The following is a 17,422-nucleotide window of genomic DNA, read 5'->3' on the forward strand; positions in this document are numbered from 1 at the left end:
CCACCCAAGGCCACTGCCTTTAGCAGCATTCACAAGAAAAGAGAGCCCAGCGGGTGGGCCTGGTTCAGCATGGCTCCCTGCTTCTAGCCAGCTGCTGTTCACCTGTCTTTCCCTTTCCCCGTTTCTGTGGTAGCATCTCTCACAAGTGGCAGCACCAACTGAGCTCAAGGTGGACAACGTGGGGGAAGGGTGCTCCTAGCCCCCATGCTGGTCTGCTGCAGGTGGCATGTGGTGAAGGAAGCAGGCAGGAAAGTTGGTTTCTAAGCAAGTTCTCTTCTCAACTATGTCTTAAACTGCATTTTGTAAAATTGCTGTTTTACAGATCCTCAGTTTGTAGTCTACCAGCTTAAGGTAAAGATATACACCTCCCCTTCAGGACCCACAAGACGTGAAGACAAATACATGTACTTTGAATTTCCGCAGCCGTTACCAGTGTGTGGTGATATCAAGGTGGAATTCTTTCATAAGCAAAACAAGATGTTGAAAAAGGTCTGTTTTTTACATCTGAAAATACTGTTGTTATTCTTTTCCAGCTCTAAATAGATTCATCTCCTCTTCAATTCAGTCTTCTTTCTACTATGGGTGGCTTTGGACATGCTGTGAAAGTGATAAGGAGCTATAAGTTATTAATTCTTCCTCTGTCATCACTTCAAGGTTTTGTGTGAAAGGGAGAAATGTGAATGTACCACTTACTGGTTTCTGTTCTGTCTGAACTCCTCTAGGAGATCAGTGCAGTGGTAAAAGTTCTACTTTATTTTCAACTATTTCAACTAAAGTGGACCGCCATACTTTGCAATATCTGATGCTACTAAACAGTCTTTAGGCAAAAACAATAAATTGCTATATTGTTAACAACTTAAAAATATCAGTGGTGGTAACAAGGACTGCAACTTTCTAATGATTAAAAACTTACTGAAAAATGCTACCATTTGCTGCAGCTATGTAAACTTCCAGATACTGCAGTGAATCCAGAAATCTTCATAGTTTTCAGGTCTGAGGCCCAAAGTAGATACAACACTAGTAGCCTTATTTCTTGCTTCTGAGTCTTTCCTATTCTTTTGTAAATGAATGGGTCTAATTTTATCATAAAAAGGGCATTTGGGTGGCTTCCCAAGTTCTGTAATTTAAGTTTATGTCTCTTAGTAAAATTAAGCTGAAGTGGAAGACCACAGGGAGGTAGAGGAGACTTTAGTTGCTGCTTGTTACGATTGCACTCCAGTGCTGAGCTTTTTTGTATATAAATAGGACATATATGAGAACACACTGAACTGCTGCTGTTATGTCTATAGCATGGCTGAAAAGGGGGCTGCTGTAGGAATGGAAAAGTAGCAGAATTCTCTTCCACCCATGCAAGATACTTGCTGGATCTCAGCTAAGGATGGATAACAGTTGACTGCAGTCAGTCTTTATAACACGTGGTCAGGCTTTCCACATGAGCTCTTGCCTAGTGATATCTTGTATAGGAGGGAAAAAAGAATGAGGAGATCCTGAAGATATTATGAGCAATTGCTCATCACTGTGTGAGGTTCCTTGCTAGAAGTGAAATCACTCATAGGACAGGGTTTACTAGAGTATACTCTGATACTCTGAGTATACTCTAATCCTGCCTGTGATTATTGCATTGCTTTGTAAAGTTGAAACTTCTTTGCCATATAAAGTTATCCAAAACAGTAGACCCCAGAGAACTTTTAAACCATGTAGGCCCTTTTATTTCTGGAAATCTGACTTTTTACTTTAAAAACATAGAAGAGTGAGGATAATTTTTAGATTATGATTTGATAATTTCTGTGGTGTCTTAACACATGTAACTGAAGCAGTTTTCCCTAGGCCAGTACCAAAACATCCACTGCAGCATTTATTAAGTCATTGCCTGAAAGCATTAGCTGCCATGGAACCTGTGACATTCTAATTTGGCCTCAGTTTGCATGTTGAACTCCCTCAGTGTAAGCCAGGAAATCCTCAGTACCAAATCCAAAGTATAAACTGGTCAATTAATTCTTACAATACCCAACAGAAGTCAGAGCAATATAATGGCTTTTGGAAATTGGCTTTAGAATTGTATTATTCCAATTCTGCTCCTTCAAAACCTGTTTGTCATAACTTACTGCAAACCAGTTTTCAGGTGAATTTATTGAAAAGAAAGATATTTGTATGTAAGTTAAAGTTTTTTTTAAATATATACCTATTAGTGGAACCCTTCAACAAAATACCACACTGTGGGATGCTTTTCTTCAAACCAGCCAACAGGTTTTTTCTGTTTTGTTAGGTTTGGTTTGGTTTGGTTTGGTTTGGTTTGGTTTGGTTTGGTTTGGTTTGGTTTTACATTGTGGGCTGTACGTTGTTGCAGCTACATCAAGAATTCAATTTTTCTATTGAAGTTTATGGGCAACTTTCATCCTTGAGAACACCTTCCTGTTCTAGTTGCTCATTGTCATTACTCCTCATCTCAGATGGCAGGGTTTTTTGCCTACTCTGTCTGTCAATTAAACATTTAGTGCAATTGAGTTAACATTGAGGATTTTCTTAGGATTCTTAGGTTTCTTAGGATTCTCCCCACCTTAAGATATTGTGTGTGTGTCCCTCTGGGGTTCCCCAAGTTTGCTCACGCCTTCTTTCACCACCACCTTGTTGGTGGTGAAGTTTCAGGCACATTCTTACAAGCATGGGAAAAGTTGCGTTGGCATTAGAAGGAATGATGGATGCAGAAAGTGAAGAGAAGTCTTTGGAATAGAGCCTGACATTCAACCTTTTTTAAAAAAAAGTTTGGTTCTTCATTGAGACATACGCATGCACACTGATTCAACCAGTTAAATCTATTTGCCTTCTAGATCATCCCATTTTATGTGAGAGGCAACTGTATAAATTTGGAACCTTTGCTTTACATGGAGGAAGGTTTTAATATTGCACTAAAAGCCTGATTTTCTATAAAACTGTTTGAATTTTTGTGTTGAAATATGCACAGATCATTAGAGAAATTCTCAGACCAGAGCACCAACACAAAGATTTCCCATGATGGATGCATATCTATACACTATAGCATTTTGTTAGCAGTGCTCTTCCGGAGATCCCTTATCATTGATATACGGGCTGGAACTGAAAAGAACTGGAGTTCAGCAGCAGCTAGAGGGCAACAGGTTTTGTGTGTCTGTCAAGTCATTTAGGACTTTCCAAGTCAAAATCAGCACTTTGAATTGGGCCAATACCATCCTAGAGAGAACACATGTGAAAATGTACTGCTGCACTGGTACTGAATCCCAGCTAAGGCATGCTCTGCCATATCTGAATTTATTTGCTGAATTATCCTTACTGTCTTCTGAAGCAGTCCCTTGTATAGCTCAGAGAAATAATCTACATGGGATGTTAATAGAGCATAAACCACTGAAACCAATTTATCCGCAACAAGAGAGGGTCATAGCTGGGATATCAACCTAAGTTAGAAAAGGGCTCCTTGTGCCACAGAAACATGGTATGCCTAATGGAAGATGGATATAAACACCTTCAAGTCCCAAACATGATCCTTTGGGGGTTTCAGTCCCATTCAGAACAGAATCCATACCATTCATCTAGACAGAGACACCTACTACTGTGTTGACTAGACTGAGCTTCAGTTTGTTAGCCCTTATTCAGTCTATTAAGATAGTCAGACACTGATCCTGCAGTTTTGTGAACTCAGCTGGGTAAGATGAAAAAGAAATAGAGGTGCAAGTGATTTTTGTATTAATGACAACAAACTCTAAATCCCTAGATGACCTTGAGCAGCAGTTTCATGTAGAATAGAATGCAGTATAGGAGGCAATGAATATCAGGTTGAACCAAAATTTTCCAGCATCATTTGCAAGATGTGGTACTTTAGTTATGAGCAGAACCATTGAAATGCAGTATTGTTCACAACCAGCTCCGGATTCTCTCTGCAGAAGGATGCCATGCATTTGAGGAGCAATTGGTAAGATTGGTGGTCTGCAGGTAAAATTGGATTACAGTATTAGGGCTTTTGCCTGTTGTCATGGTTTGGAATTCACATACTACTGTGTCCAGGGGTGCTACAGTGGGAGCATTCAAAATGACCAAACTTATTTATGCAACCATTTATGATGCAGACTAACCATGCATTTATACTGTATAACTTAAGTTTAAATTTGGATGGATAAGAACAGTAAGATGCAAGGGGAGGGAATACATGCTTTTGCAGTGTTTATTTAGCAGCTTGGCAACTGTTCTTGCCAGTATTAAACTAGATCAAATAGTTAATTGCATTAAGTTGGTGTTATTTGAGTCATAGCTGTGAGAGATACTGTCCATTTTATCGAGAAAGTTGTAGACATTTTGAAAGTCTCCCTCCTGCTCCCATCACAGCACCTGTAGGTATGACAACCTGTAGATTCTGAACAGTGGGGTTGTCTTCAAGAAAATCTATGCACCAGCATTGTACCACAATTTTCCCATGAAAAACTAATTGTTCCTGTACTACTGATTGATAGTGAAAGAGTTAAGTAAAAGCAGGGTGGATTTGATTTAAATCAATTTATGGAATGATTTAAATCACTAGTCAGTAAGACTAAATCATGCTTTTCTACGTAATATGCACACAGGCTTGCCTTACCAATAGGTAGAGGGACTTCATTAAAATATTCCTAAACTGGGTCTTTTTAATGGCCTGCTGTGATTATAGGTTTTCTCTTCCAGGGAAGGAATACTATGATAAACCTCAGGCTAAATACAAAAAGATCCAAAGACTTGTGGAGCATTGTGCTCAAAAAGTTTCACTTTCAGTTTTACTGTTTGCCCCTCCCTCCTCACAGTTAATTTCTTGTGCAGATCTATTCCACTCCCAACAAGCTTCTATTTATGGGATCTCTGCAGACACACATTCACAGTTTTGAGAACTGTAAAACCAAGCATCTGTGGTAACATCTTTTGGATAGAAAAATTGCCCAATGATCTTACAGAAACCTCTGGAAGAGCATAACATTGTGAATGGATTAATAGAATTCATTTACCAAAAAATTTAAACATTGCATGAATATACAGCCTCATGCTACATAATTAAAAACTAATCTTTATTTCATTATGAATAGCCTTTGGACTATAATTATCTTAAATAAAACTATCTTTAGATAGATTTTTCCCTTAAAACATTTTATTTTCAATCAAATTTTAATAAACAATTTAAATTTTTAAAATCCTTTTTTTAATCTTTGATTTTTATCCACTCTGGATAAAAGCAAATTGTGCTCCCCTCATGTCTTTCTCAGCAAAACCTAACCCCTGATGCAACTGATGTAACTTCACTACCAAAAGTAGGCCTAAACTCCTATTTGATATGGTAGTAGAAAATCACCTAAGCATACATCCTGTGAAAGAGGAAGGCAATGAAATGCCCTATCTTGAGCAGTAAACAGTGCACTTATTAAGCCTTCTATTATTGGGTCAGTTTTAGAAAGCTTTTCAGTTTGTGCTCTTTTACTTTATTTTTGTATCATCCTTTGTTCTTCCCTGATGAAATCTACTGCAGTGGGGGAATGAGTAAAGTAGGCCCCCTACTGGCTGTAGGATTTCCTGTTTAGAGAAGCAGGCTGCTTTGAAACGTTATAGTCTGCTAGTTAGGAAAATAAGTTGATTGTCTTCAGAAATAATTACCATTTTCTGCATTCTAAATAAAAATGAAAAATCTTATAAATATATCTTATAGCTGCATTTCATTTAACAGTGCTAAGTTAAGTGCATGCTTCTTTTAGCAAGACCAAGAAAAGTAAATTTAAAAGTGGAAAAGCATTTCACTTCTGTAATCCTTTCAGTGTAGGATCATGAAATATCTGGCTTATTGGAATAAGTATTTTATCATCTTATTAAAGGAAATGAATTAGCTTTCTCTGTAACATATGAGGGGACACTTGCTCAGGCTTCACTTTAAACTATCTTCATTTTGTCCATTCTTTATCTAGTTTATAATTAATATAACTTCATTTCAAGGTTACTCTTTAAAAAACAGTGTTTCTTTAAACTGGTAACCTTCTGCATTTATCTTCCAAAACATAATTTCTTACAGAAAACTAGCAAATCCAGAATGGTGCAGAGGTCTAAAATGGCAAAACATTTATTGGCAGGGTCTGTCTTGTAGCAGTAAGAATTTAGCTATCCCCATTAAGATGAATTTTAGTTTAAGCAATGGAAGCTGTAGTTTCAAGTTGTGGTAGATTAAGGAATAAAAAACTATGACTGTTTTAATTGTACTTTTACAAACTGGTGATACTTGGTTGATTTCTAACCATTAGGATTGTCCCTAGAGATGCTGCTGAAGTTTGTAAATTCCAGGCCTTGGATAATGAGTAGTTTAGCTCCTTGGTCCAGTTAAAATTGAGTTAGTTCATTTCATGCTTTTCAGGTAGATATATTTGGGTATATAAAGGTTATGTATAAACTCTGAGGAGTGCATTGGAACCACATTTGCAGCATTTGTTGTGTGTGCATGTAAACACACATATCCTTCTCAGATTGGGTTCAGGTTTCTTCTCATCCTGCTTTCCATTTACAAATACTTATTTGTGAACCCTTTAGTCATTTTAAAAGCAACTTCTTTTTCAGAGCAGGCCTTCACCTAGTGCCTGGTTTCCTGGTTTTGTGTCAATTAGGAAGCTACCACCATTCGTCCTAAGACTGAAATGTATAAGAACAAGAGGGAAGGATTAAAAATGCAAGCTCTTAAAAATGTTTACTTGGGTAACAAAACCAAGGCAAGAAGCCATAATGGGGGAGCTTCCTAATGGGGCTTCTCATTGCTGTGGTCCTTACTGTTTTAAATATTCCTATTGCAGCAGGAGCACATTTCTCATGTAACAACAAGCAACAGTGCACTCCCACTACAGCTCACTCCCACTACAGCTCAAGCATTCAGAGTGGTAGCTGCTGCTACAACAAAAAGTCCAATGGAGCAATTCCCCTACAGTGGTTTTTCATGAAATGCAAATCAGATATTAATATGGGTTGGTGGGGGGCAGGGGGCACAGAGCTTTCTCCACTGTAAAACACTTCACATCAGCTTTTTTTTTAAACTCTCTACAACTTTATACCAGCACACTTTTACTAGATTAGCAGTATTTTCCTTGGTATGTTAAATCAAGTTTCTTTTTTCTCTTTAGGACAAAATGTTTCATTTCTGGGTAAATACATTCTTCATACCAGGACTGGAAGAAAATTCTGACAAAGTAGAAAATGGAAGTCTTCTTGGAGATCAGGAACTTGATGGAATTTTCAGTACAGAGCGTTCAGATAATGACAAGGAATATCTAATACTTACACTAACAAAAAATGATTTGGACAAGGCAAATAAAGACAAGGCAAATCGTTACTTTTCTCCAAACTTTAAGGTAAGCATCAAAGGCTTCTAATAATGGAATTTGAACTAAGTGCCGTAATTTGAAGTATGCTATATTAGAAGCATGGCCAAACTAGCTCAACAGAAGAGCCATGTTTGGCGTATGTCAGATGTTTGAGAGCCACAAGGCATGAACAAATATTTATTTAGTTATTTTTATTTGTTATGACCAAACAGACATTGCTTACAAGTGACATATTGCAGATAAGATACGACACAAAAGTTTTCCTAGTAAGAAGAGGCTTTTTACTAATTATAGGTTGCAATTGTGTTGCCCTTTAAAAAAAAATAGCTCAGGACAGTGAACCACCATTTTAACTTCATAACAATCCTCTGAGGTAGGCTGCAGCCGAATCACAGTATCCAAACCACCTCTGTGGAATCCCCTGGCTATTTTGAAACACAGGCCACCTAAGAAGCAAACCCTTGCCTTTCCAATAGGGTCTGCCAGTCCCACCACAATCCACCTTGGTCTGAACCATTTCTATAAATGGCCTCTGCAAACATGAAAGCAAGCAAAGCCCTTGTCACGGTAGCAGCACATTCCATTATGGCTGTAAACCAGACTTGAAATTTTGCCTCTCCTGTGCATGCACTTCGCTTCCATTGGCCCAGGCTAGTGCCCTGATTGGCCAATCACAGAGACCCCCCTGGCTGGTTGCATACTAGAGAAGAACAGTGCATTGGATAGTATGGTGTCTTCAGTGGAAGGTGCTCCTATTAGTTCGTTTTTCGTTGATACCAGGCAGAATTGTTCCTTGACGCATTTCAGCCCCTCTGCGAGGTGCAAAATAAACTCTTAAGAGGAGCCGCATGTGGCTTGCAAGCCTCAATTTGACTACTACACTATATATGCATAGTAAATTAGGAGTTATTTATCACATTCCTCAAGGTTAAATGCTTGACAAGCCAGGGATGAAATTCCATAACCAAAAATAATGAGAAGATGTTTTGTTGTTGTTTTTAGTCGCAAAGTCATGTCTGACCCATCGCGACCCCATGGACAGCATTCCTCCAGGCCTTCCTGTTCTCCACCATCCCCTGGAGTCCACTTAATTTCATGCCAACTGCTTCAGTGACTCCATCTAGTCACCTCATTCTCTGCCGTCCCCTTCTTCTTTTGCCATCTATTGTTCCCAGCATTAGGCTCTTCTCCAGGGAGTCCTTCCTTCTCATTAGGTGGCCAAAGTATTTGAGTTTCATCTTCACTATCTGGCCTTCTAAAGAGCAGTCAGGGTTGATTTCCTCTAGGACTGACTGGTTTGATTGCCTTGAAGTCCAAGAGACGCGCAGGAGTCTCCTCCAGCACCACAGTTCAAAGGCCTCAATTCTTTGGCGCTCAGCCTTCCTTATGGTCCAACTTTCACAGCCATACATTGCAACTGGGAAAACCATAGCCTTGACTATACACACTTTTGTTGGCAGCGTGATGACTCTGCTTTTTAGTATGCTGTCTAGATTTGCCATAGTTTTCCTCCCCAGGAGCAAGCGTCTTTTAATTTCTTGGCTGCAGTCCCCTGTCTGCAGTGATCTTGGAGCCCAGGAAAATAAAACCTGTCACTACCTCCATTTCTTCCCTATCTATTTGCCAGGAAGTGAGAGGACCAGATGCCATGATCTTAGTTTTCTTAATGTTGAGTTTCAAGCCAACTTTTGTGCTCTCCTCTTTCACCCGCATCAAGAGGCTCTTTAGTTCCTCTTGACTTTCTGCCATTGGACTGGTATTATCTGCATATCTGAGGTTGTTGATATTTCTCCCGGCAATCTTAATTCCAACTTGTGATTCATCTAGCCCCACCTTTCTCATGATGTGCTCTGCATATAAGTTAAATAGGCAGGGCGACTGTATACAACCCTGCCAAACGCCTTTCTCAATTTTGAACCAATCAGTGGTTCCATGTCCAGTTTTCACTGTTGCTTCTTGACCCGCATACAGGTTTCTCAAGAGACAAATAAGATGGTCAGGTACTCCCATCTCTTTAAGAACTTGCCATGATTGGTTGTGATCCACACAATCAAAGGCTTTAGCATGGTCAATGAAGCAGAAGTAGATGTTTTTCTGGAACTCCCTAGCTTTCTCCATGATCCAGCGTATGTTGGCAATTTGAGCTCTAGTTCCTCTGCCTCTTCAAAACCCTGCCTGTACTTCTGGTAGTTCTTGGTCCACATACTGCTGGAGCCTAGCTTGTAGGATTTTGAGCATAACTTTGCTAGCTTGTGAAATGAGTGCAGTGGTGCGGTAGTTTGAACATTCTTTGGCGTTGCCCTTCTTTGGGATCAAAATGTAAACTGACCTTTTCCAATCCTGTGGCCACTATTGAGTTTTCCAAATTTGCTGGCATATTGAGTGTAGCACTTTTACTGCATCGTCTTTTAGAATTTTGAATAGCTCAGCTGGAATGCTGTCACCTCCACTAGCTTTGTTGTTGCTCAGACTTCCTAAGGCCCATTTGACTTCACATTCCAGGATGCCCGGCTCGAGGTCAGTGACCACCCCATCGTTGTTATCAGGGACGTTAAGCTCTTTCTTGTATAGTTCTTCTGTGTAGTCTTGCCACCTTAATCTCTTCTGCTTCTGTTAGGTCCCTGCCATTTTGGTCCTTTATCATGCCCATCTTTGCATGAAATGTTCCCTGCATATCTCCAATTTTCTTGAAGAGATCTCTGGTCCTCCCTATTCTATTGTTTTCTTCTATTTCTTTGCACTGTTCACTTAAGAAGACATTTTTATCTCTTCTAGCTATTCTCTGGAATTCTGCATTCAATTGGGTGTATTTTTCCCTTTCTCCCTTGCCTTTCCTTTCTTTTCTTTCCTCAGCTATTTGTAAAGCTTCCTCAGACAGCCATTTTGCTTTCTTGCATTTCTTTTTCTTTGGGATGGTTTTAGTTGCTACCTCTTGTGCAATGTTGCGAACCTCCATCCATAGTTCTTCAGGCACTCTGTCTATCAGATCTAATTCCTTAAATCTATTTGTCACCTCTACTGTATATTCATCAGGGATATGATTTAGGTCATACCTGAGTGGCCTAGTGCTTTTCCCTACTTTCTTCAATTTAAGCCTAAATTTTGCAACAAGAAGGTCATGATCTGAGCCACAGTCAGCTCCTGGTCTAGTTTTTACTGACTGTATAGAGCTTCTCCATCTTTGGCTACAGAGCACATAGTCAATCTTTTTTCTGTGTTGTCCATCAGGTGATGTCCATGTGTTTGCCTGTGCCCTGCTTCATTTTGTACTCCAATGCCAAACTTGCCTTTTATTCCGGTTATCTTTTGGCTCCCTACTTTAGCATTCCAATCCCCCATGATGATAAGGACATCATTTTTGGGTGTTAATTCTAGAAGGTGTTGCAGGCCTTCATAGAACCGGTCAACTTCAGCCTCTTCAGCACCAGTGGTTGGGGCATAGACTTGGACTACTGTGATGTTGAATGGTTTACCTTGGATTCAAACTGAGATCATTCTGTCATTTTGGAGATTGTATCCCAGCACTGCTTTTCATACTCTTTTATTGACTAAGAAGGCTACTCCATTTCTTCTGAGGGATTCTTGCCCGCAGTAGTATACCTGATGGTCATCTGAATTAAATTCACCCATTCCTGTCCATTTTAGCTCACGGATTCCTAAGATGTCAATGTTCAGTCTTGTCTCTTGTTTGACTATGTCCAGCTTGCCTTGATTCATGGATCTTACATTCCAGGTTCCTATGGAAGATAGATCTTTACTGCATTGGACTCTCCTTTCACCACCAGATACATCTGCAACTGAGTGTCCTTTCGACTTTGACCCATTTGCTTCATTCTTTCTGGCAGTACTAGTACTAGCCCTCTGCTCTTCCCCAGTAGCATATTGGACACCTTCCAACCTGAGTCGCTCATCTTCCAGCGTCATATCTTTTTGCCTTTTGGTACTGTCCTTGGGGTTTTCATGGCAAAGACACTGGAGTGGGTTGCCACTTCCTTTTCCAGTGGATCACATTTTGTCAGAGCTCAAGTGGCTTTAGTGGCTCTTAGTGCCTTTTACCAGATTTGCTCATGTCCTGACTATGCCCCATCTGAACAGAGATAGTGTGCTATCAGTAATGTATGCTCTGCTAATCTCTAAACTAGATTACTACAGTGCACTCTATGAGGGGCTGCCTTTGAAGATTGGAAGCCGCAAGTGGTACAAAATGTGGCAGTCAGACTGATAACAGTGACCAGTTGGTTTGAAGCATATAACACCAATTCTGGTCTACTTGTACTGGTTGCCTGAATGCCTCCAAGCCCAATTCAGGGTGCTGGTTTTAACCTATGAAGCTCTGCAGAACCACAGTACCTGACAGAATTCTCCCAGCCTTCATCTATCCAGGCACAACAATCAAGATTTTGGACCTTCCTCTGACTGCCACCTCTGAGGCAAGCTTGGTTGGTGGCAACAAGAAGGTACCAGATCTTTCAGTGGTGCCTCCACCTCCCGTTATGAAATAAATTCTCCACTGAGGCCCATCTGGCACCAACCTAACTGTCGCTTCCATCTCACATAAAGACTGTCCTCTACCACAGGGCATTCAGTTAGTTTACTGGGGCTTATTAGTTGCTTGAGATCTTAAGTTGTTGTTGTACCCCACCCCCATTTAAGCTATTGTAACTTTTGTATCTGCTTTTAATTTTTGTAGGATAAGCTTTCATGATGTTTTTAATAAGGTGTATTTTATATTGTACTTTTATTTTCTGTTGTAAACTGCTCAGAGTGCCTTGGCTGTTGGGTGTTACAGAAAATTCTTCCTCCTCCTCCTCCTCCTCCTCTTCTTTTTCTTCTTCTTCTTCTTCAAGAAGAAAAGGTGGCTTGGAATTTGCCTTTCATTTACTATTTCAGTTAATAATCATACATTTAAATTGTGAATTGCTCCGTACTTAAAATGTTTTAGTGAGTTTGCCAGATCCATTACGTAGAGTAGATTCTGGCCAGATCAAAAAGACATCAATTAGAAGAGAAAAAAAAATCAAACATACTGGTGCTGTGATAAAGGTCTTTATTTAATTTCACATTTTGTTTGTTTGTTTGTTTGTTTGGGACAGTTTCATTGCTGTCTTACACTGAAAAAAGGTTCTCAGAATATTTTTAAAAGATCAGGAATAAGCTCTTTCTCAGGCTTCTAATCAAAAAGAAACAGCAGAAAAATGAAAAAGCACTGGGAAGGAGAAGTAAAATGTTAAACAGGCACTAGCTCTTAGATACAAGGGATTTATAATGACCAGTTGGAATAGCAGTAGTTCAGGGACAGGAAGAGCCTAAAGTTGCTGGTCTCCCAGTTAAGCAAATAAGTTCTGCTTCCTATCTTTCTCCTCTATTGCAGGGTACAAGATATTTTTTTACTTACATATTTATTTAGCATGTTTGTATAGTGTCAATAGCCACATGGCTTTTTGGACTGTTTAACAATAAAATGAACAGCAAAGCATGGAAACAACACAAACAATTCAATTAAACGAATACATCGATACCAATAAAACATCCACACCACACCAGCCAGTTAAAATCATACATTAACATTAACAGATTGGACATCTTAAAACTAACAATTAAATATTAAAATTCATTAAAAATAACCAGAGTTAAAATTAATTTAAAATTAATACTATCAACCATCAAAATAAGGACGTCTTGACCTCGCACCGGAATGTATACAAAGAAGGTTCCATGGTTGGGAGCCAGTTCCACAGATGGGGCACCACATTAGAGAAGGCCCTTCCCTGCACAGCCACCTTCTTAGCATCCTTTAAAGGCAGCTCCCAGAGCAGGACCTCTGATGAGGGTCTTAGGGTCATGGTAGGCTTATATGGATGGAGACATTCTTTCAGATAGTTAGCTCCTAACCCTTTAGGGCTTTAAACATTAGGACAAGCACTTTGAAGCAGGCCTGGACTTCAACTGGCAACCAGTGGAACTGATAGAGGATTGGTGTTAAATGTTTACTACTAGCAGTCCTCATCAGCAGTTTGGTTGCTCTATTTTGCATCAGCTGAAGCTTCTGGACCATTTTCAGGCACAGCCCCAAGTATAAAGATGCCTGCATAAGTTTCTGTATAATGCTAGTATCTAATTGTTAATCTTCTTAGTTTGCACTACCTGTAAATCTTACACAGTTGTATCAAATATGTATTTAGTGTTTCATTCATAACACTATCTAGCAATAGTTCACACTAGACAGGTGATACCCTGGCCATTGCCTTCTGAGTAGATACGTGCTGATTCTTGTTGTCCTCTTTTTCAGGTGAAGCTATTTTTCACAAAAACCGTAGAAGAGCCATCAAACCCAGAGGCTAGCAGCTCAACTTCAGTAACGCCAGATGTTAGTGATAATGAACCTGATCATTATAGGTATTCTGATACCACTGACTCTGATCCAGAGAATGAACCTTTTGATGAAGATCAGCATACACAGATTACAAAAGTCTGAATATTTTTTTTATTTGGGAAAAAATACCACACAGAGAAAACTTGAATAAACTGAATTATGGACCTTTCAAAATGGCAATAGGACATTGTGTCACAGTTATCAGTTCTAGGAACAGTTCCTTACCTGACCAATCTCATTTTGCCCTATGAAGCTGTTGGGCTTGACACTTGTCCTGTTGAAAAAGGGTTACGTGGCTATGTTATGTATATACCTTTTTGTGTCAAGAGGACAGTTAAATTTCAATTAGGAAAACACAAAGATGGCACTTTCCCATTTGATTCCAGTTTTATAAAAGTGGAGACAGATCTGATGTGCATATGTAGGAATCTTCCTTTTGTGTTCTGTCACCAACTGAAGTTCCTGTAAAGCTCTTTCTAATACACAGGTTCACATCCTGCCCATTTCTTTGCACTTTTGTGGCAACAGTTAAGTTTGCAGTTGGCTCGGAGAAGTAACGGGTTTTACTACATTCAAATGCATGTAATATGGGGAGGAGAGTGGAAAGAGAAGCTCAGAAAGGAATGTTTTTTGCTGGACCCTGGACTGTATACCATTTCCAGCTTACTTACATGCACCTCTTTAGCATGCTACAGTAATAAATCCTGGACATTTGAGGAATCGCTGCTGTCACTGCTTGTTTGTGCATTTTATTTTTTTAAGCATAATGGTGCTAGAAAAGGCAGCTAGAGGGAGTGGTTCTGTATTAGGGGTACAGGAATGAACCTTCAACAACATCATAAAAGATCTGCAAATGAAGGGATATGAAAATATGTGGTTACATGTGAAACACAGTAACAATGACTTAACCATTCAAATGTGGAGGCTATCTGTCAGAAATGGGCTTACAGAATTGTTCATTTGTTACGATTGCCATTCCCCAAGCTGTAGATGATAAATGTCAGAATAATATTTTTTTCTAAAAAAAAAAAAAGAGAGAGAGAGAGAAAATAAAAAAACCCAACCCTTGTCTTTCAAACATTTGGAAGTGCTATTTTGAATTTCATAGTGTAAAACCCCTTTGGTTTATTGGCGTTAACTTGTTCATTATTGGTTTTCCCACTTGAGTGAATTTGGAATCCATTGTGCCCAGTCCATTAGCATTAATAAAAAAGGTAAAGGTTTCCCCATGACATTAAAGTTCAGTCATGTCTGACTCTTGGGGGCGGTGCTTATCTCCATTTCCTAGCCAAGGGAGCCAGCGTTTGTCCACAGACAGTTTCCATGGTCATGTGGCCGGCATGACTAAACACCGAAGTGCATGGGACGCTGTTACCTTCCCACCGAAGTGGTACCTTTTTATCTACTTGCATTTATATGCTTTCGAACTGCAAGGTTGGCAGGAGCTGGGACAAAGCACGGGAGCTCACCCCGTCTGCAGATTCGAACTCTCAACCTTTCGATCAACCATCCCAGCAGCTCAGCAGTTTAAGCCACTGTGCCACCCTCAGTCCCCTTATTAGCATTAATAGCAAGGATATAAATGGTAACCAGTCAAGGCAGAATTCAGGCTGAATACTGAAGAAAGGGGCAACATGCTCCTTTAAACATTACTTGGTGAATTTTGCTCTCTTTTCTAATCCTGTGTGTAGTTGCGTGCCTATAACTTCATTCTGATTTTAGTGGGACTTGCATGTAGCTGCACAGGAGCATAATTTTCATCCATTATGTAAACTCTTTTCAAAGCTAATGTTTAGGCTTCCTGAGTTTGATCGAGTTTTATGATTCTGTAGGTGAAACTGATAGTGAAGAGGTGTCTACTAAATCACCTTGACTTTTCTCCTGTGACTTACATTGGACCTAGTTTCTGTTTAAGCAATTTTGAAAGCCACATTAGCCAACTAAAAAGTTCGTGCATTAAAATATTTGGATGTTGACAGTGTTCAGTGTCTTGTACAGTTCTACTGTTTAACATGGGAGGGCCAGATTGGAATAGTTGAATGGCCTTTTGCACTGTTGTTCTTCCTTTGGAATGTGAAGGTCTGAATGAGGGTTTGGATTTTGAATGTGTCAGTGGTTCTGCAAAGCCTTGCTTACGTTTTTATGGTATAGTCATTGGAAAAGGAAAACGGCATTTTATATATATATATAAAATATATAATATATATATTATGCATACTCTCCTATATTTTATTTCAGCTACCATCCCCATAGAACACGGCAAGAATTACTATGACTGAAACGTTTGAGTTCTAATTAAAACTTTATTTATGACAGTATTCATCATTAGCTTGAAAATGCATTCTTCTTAGGTAATTTCTTGAGTTTCTGGACTGTGTGCTTAAATTCTTGGATGTGCAGCAGCTTACATGTCTGAAATTACTTGAAGACATCACTTTGACAGGAGCTTACTGTTAGGCCCTGTGCCATCCCTAGTCATCTGTAGTCCCATTTAAAATAGTCTGTCACAGTAGTTAAAGGGCAGTTGTATAAAATAGCACCAAGGTTCTTTGCTGTGGCACAAATTGTAAACTGAAGGGACGTTTACATGCAGCATCAATTGTTTTCAGCTTTAAGGGAAAAATGAAATAAAAGTTTAGGTTGCCAGTGTGCAGTTCCATGTTTAAATCCTAGCAAACGTGCAATATGTTAACGATGCCTGTGGTTGCCACAAAGTGCCTCGTTTACCTTTTAAAAATACTGTTAAAAATGTGTCATGCATGCAGATGGAAGGGGTGGAACTGTGCACTAAAAGGAGGCTTTAACTGCAGTGTTCGGTAGAGCTGCCTCTTTACTCCACCAGTTCAAAATTCTCAGTCTGTTTTCATATAGAATATATATATATAAATAAATAAATATATATATATATATACTAAAAATTCTGTCTGTTAAGCAGCCTTATTCTGATTCAGCCTCTTCAGATACTATTGTGCTGTGCAACAGTGGCTCTGTGTGTAATGCTATGCACTGAGGATACACAAAACAAGAAAATGCCATGTACAGGTTAATGTCTCATACAAATCAGATGTCCGTTTGTTATTGTGTTTAACAGCCCTTTATCTTAGTGTTAAAACTCCACTTAAAACTGATTAAAGTTTCATTCTTGTCACTGTGTTGGGTGTTTTCTTACATGCAAGTATACAAAATGAAACAAGTTACAGTTTTATAAAATAATGAAAAGCATATGATTGGAAGCAATCAACCAAGTTTTGGTTTAAAAAGGCCAAAAGCAAATTGTGAATTTTGACATTTGACTTTAGATTTTTAAAGTATTTTAAATGAATAGACCTTAAAATGAGTAGAATGTATCCAACTTTCCCAAATGACTGTATAAGTGCACATATTTCTTACTATTCTTCGATCTATACCTGTATTAAGTCTAGTATGCTGAACTACTTTATTCTGGTGCATGGAAGTGGGAATAGTTCACTTTGCATGATAAGTTCCCATTTTAAAAGCACAGCATCTTCTTTGATTTAAAGGATCTCCAGGCACAAGGTTGAGACACCTCAAGGAGAGTTATAGAAGACAGCATTATGGTAAATAGCCTATTGAACTGGCTTGGTTATAAGGCATCTTCGGATCCATTTAGTTCTAGAAAAATTAAACTATTCCTGTTTATTTTAATGTATATCTAACACAAGACTTTCTTTACCAGACTATTTCATAGTAA

The 17,422-nt window shown here is 39.0% G+C and overlaps 1 protein-coding gene across 3 annotated transcripts in view; it reads left to right on the forward strand.

The window, feature by feature from the left end:
• The window catches only part of PTEN (phosphatase and tensin homolog), an 85,278-nt gene extending 68,420 nt beyond the window's left edge, over positions 1–16,858 (forward strand). For all 3 annotated transcript variants that reach the window (XM_044420597.1, XM_044420598.1, XM_044420599.1), the window contains 3 exons: positions 323–489; positions 7,137–7,364; positions 13,627–16,858. In XM_044420597.1, coding sequence (XP_044276532.1) covers positions 323–489; positions 7,137–7,364; positions 13,627–13,812 — 581 coding nt within the window. In that variant the 3' untranslated portion in view covers positions 13,813–16,858. The remainder of the gene's footprint in view (positions 1–322; positions 490–7,136; positions 7,365–13,626) is intronic.
• The last annotated feature ends 564 nt before the right edge of the window (positions 16,859–17,422 follow it).

This window comes from Varanus komodoensis, unplaced genomic scaffold (assembly GCF_004798865.1).
Source record: "Varanus komodoensis strain SLA01 unplaced genomic scaffold, ASM479886v1 scaffold11, whole genome shotgun sequence".
Taxonomy (NCBI): domain Eukaryota; kingdom Metazoa; phylum Chordata; class Lepidosauria; order Squamata; family Varanidae; genus Varanus; species Varanus komodoensis.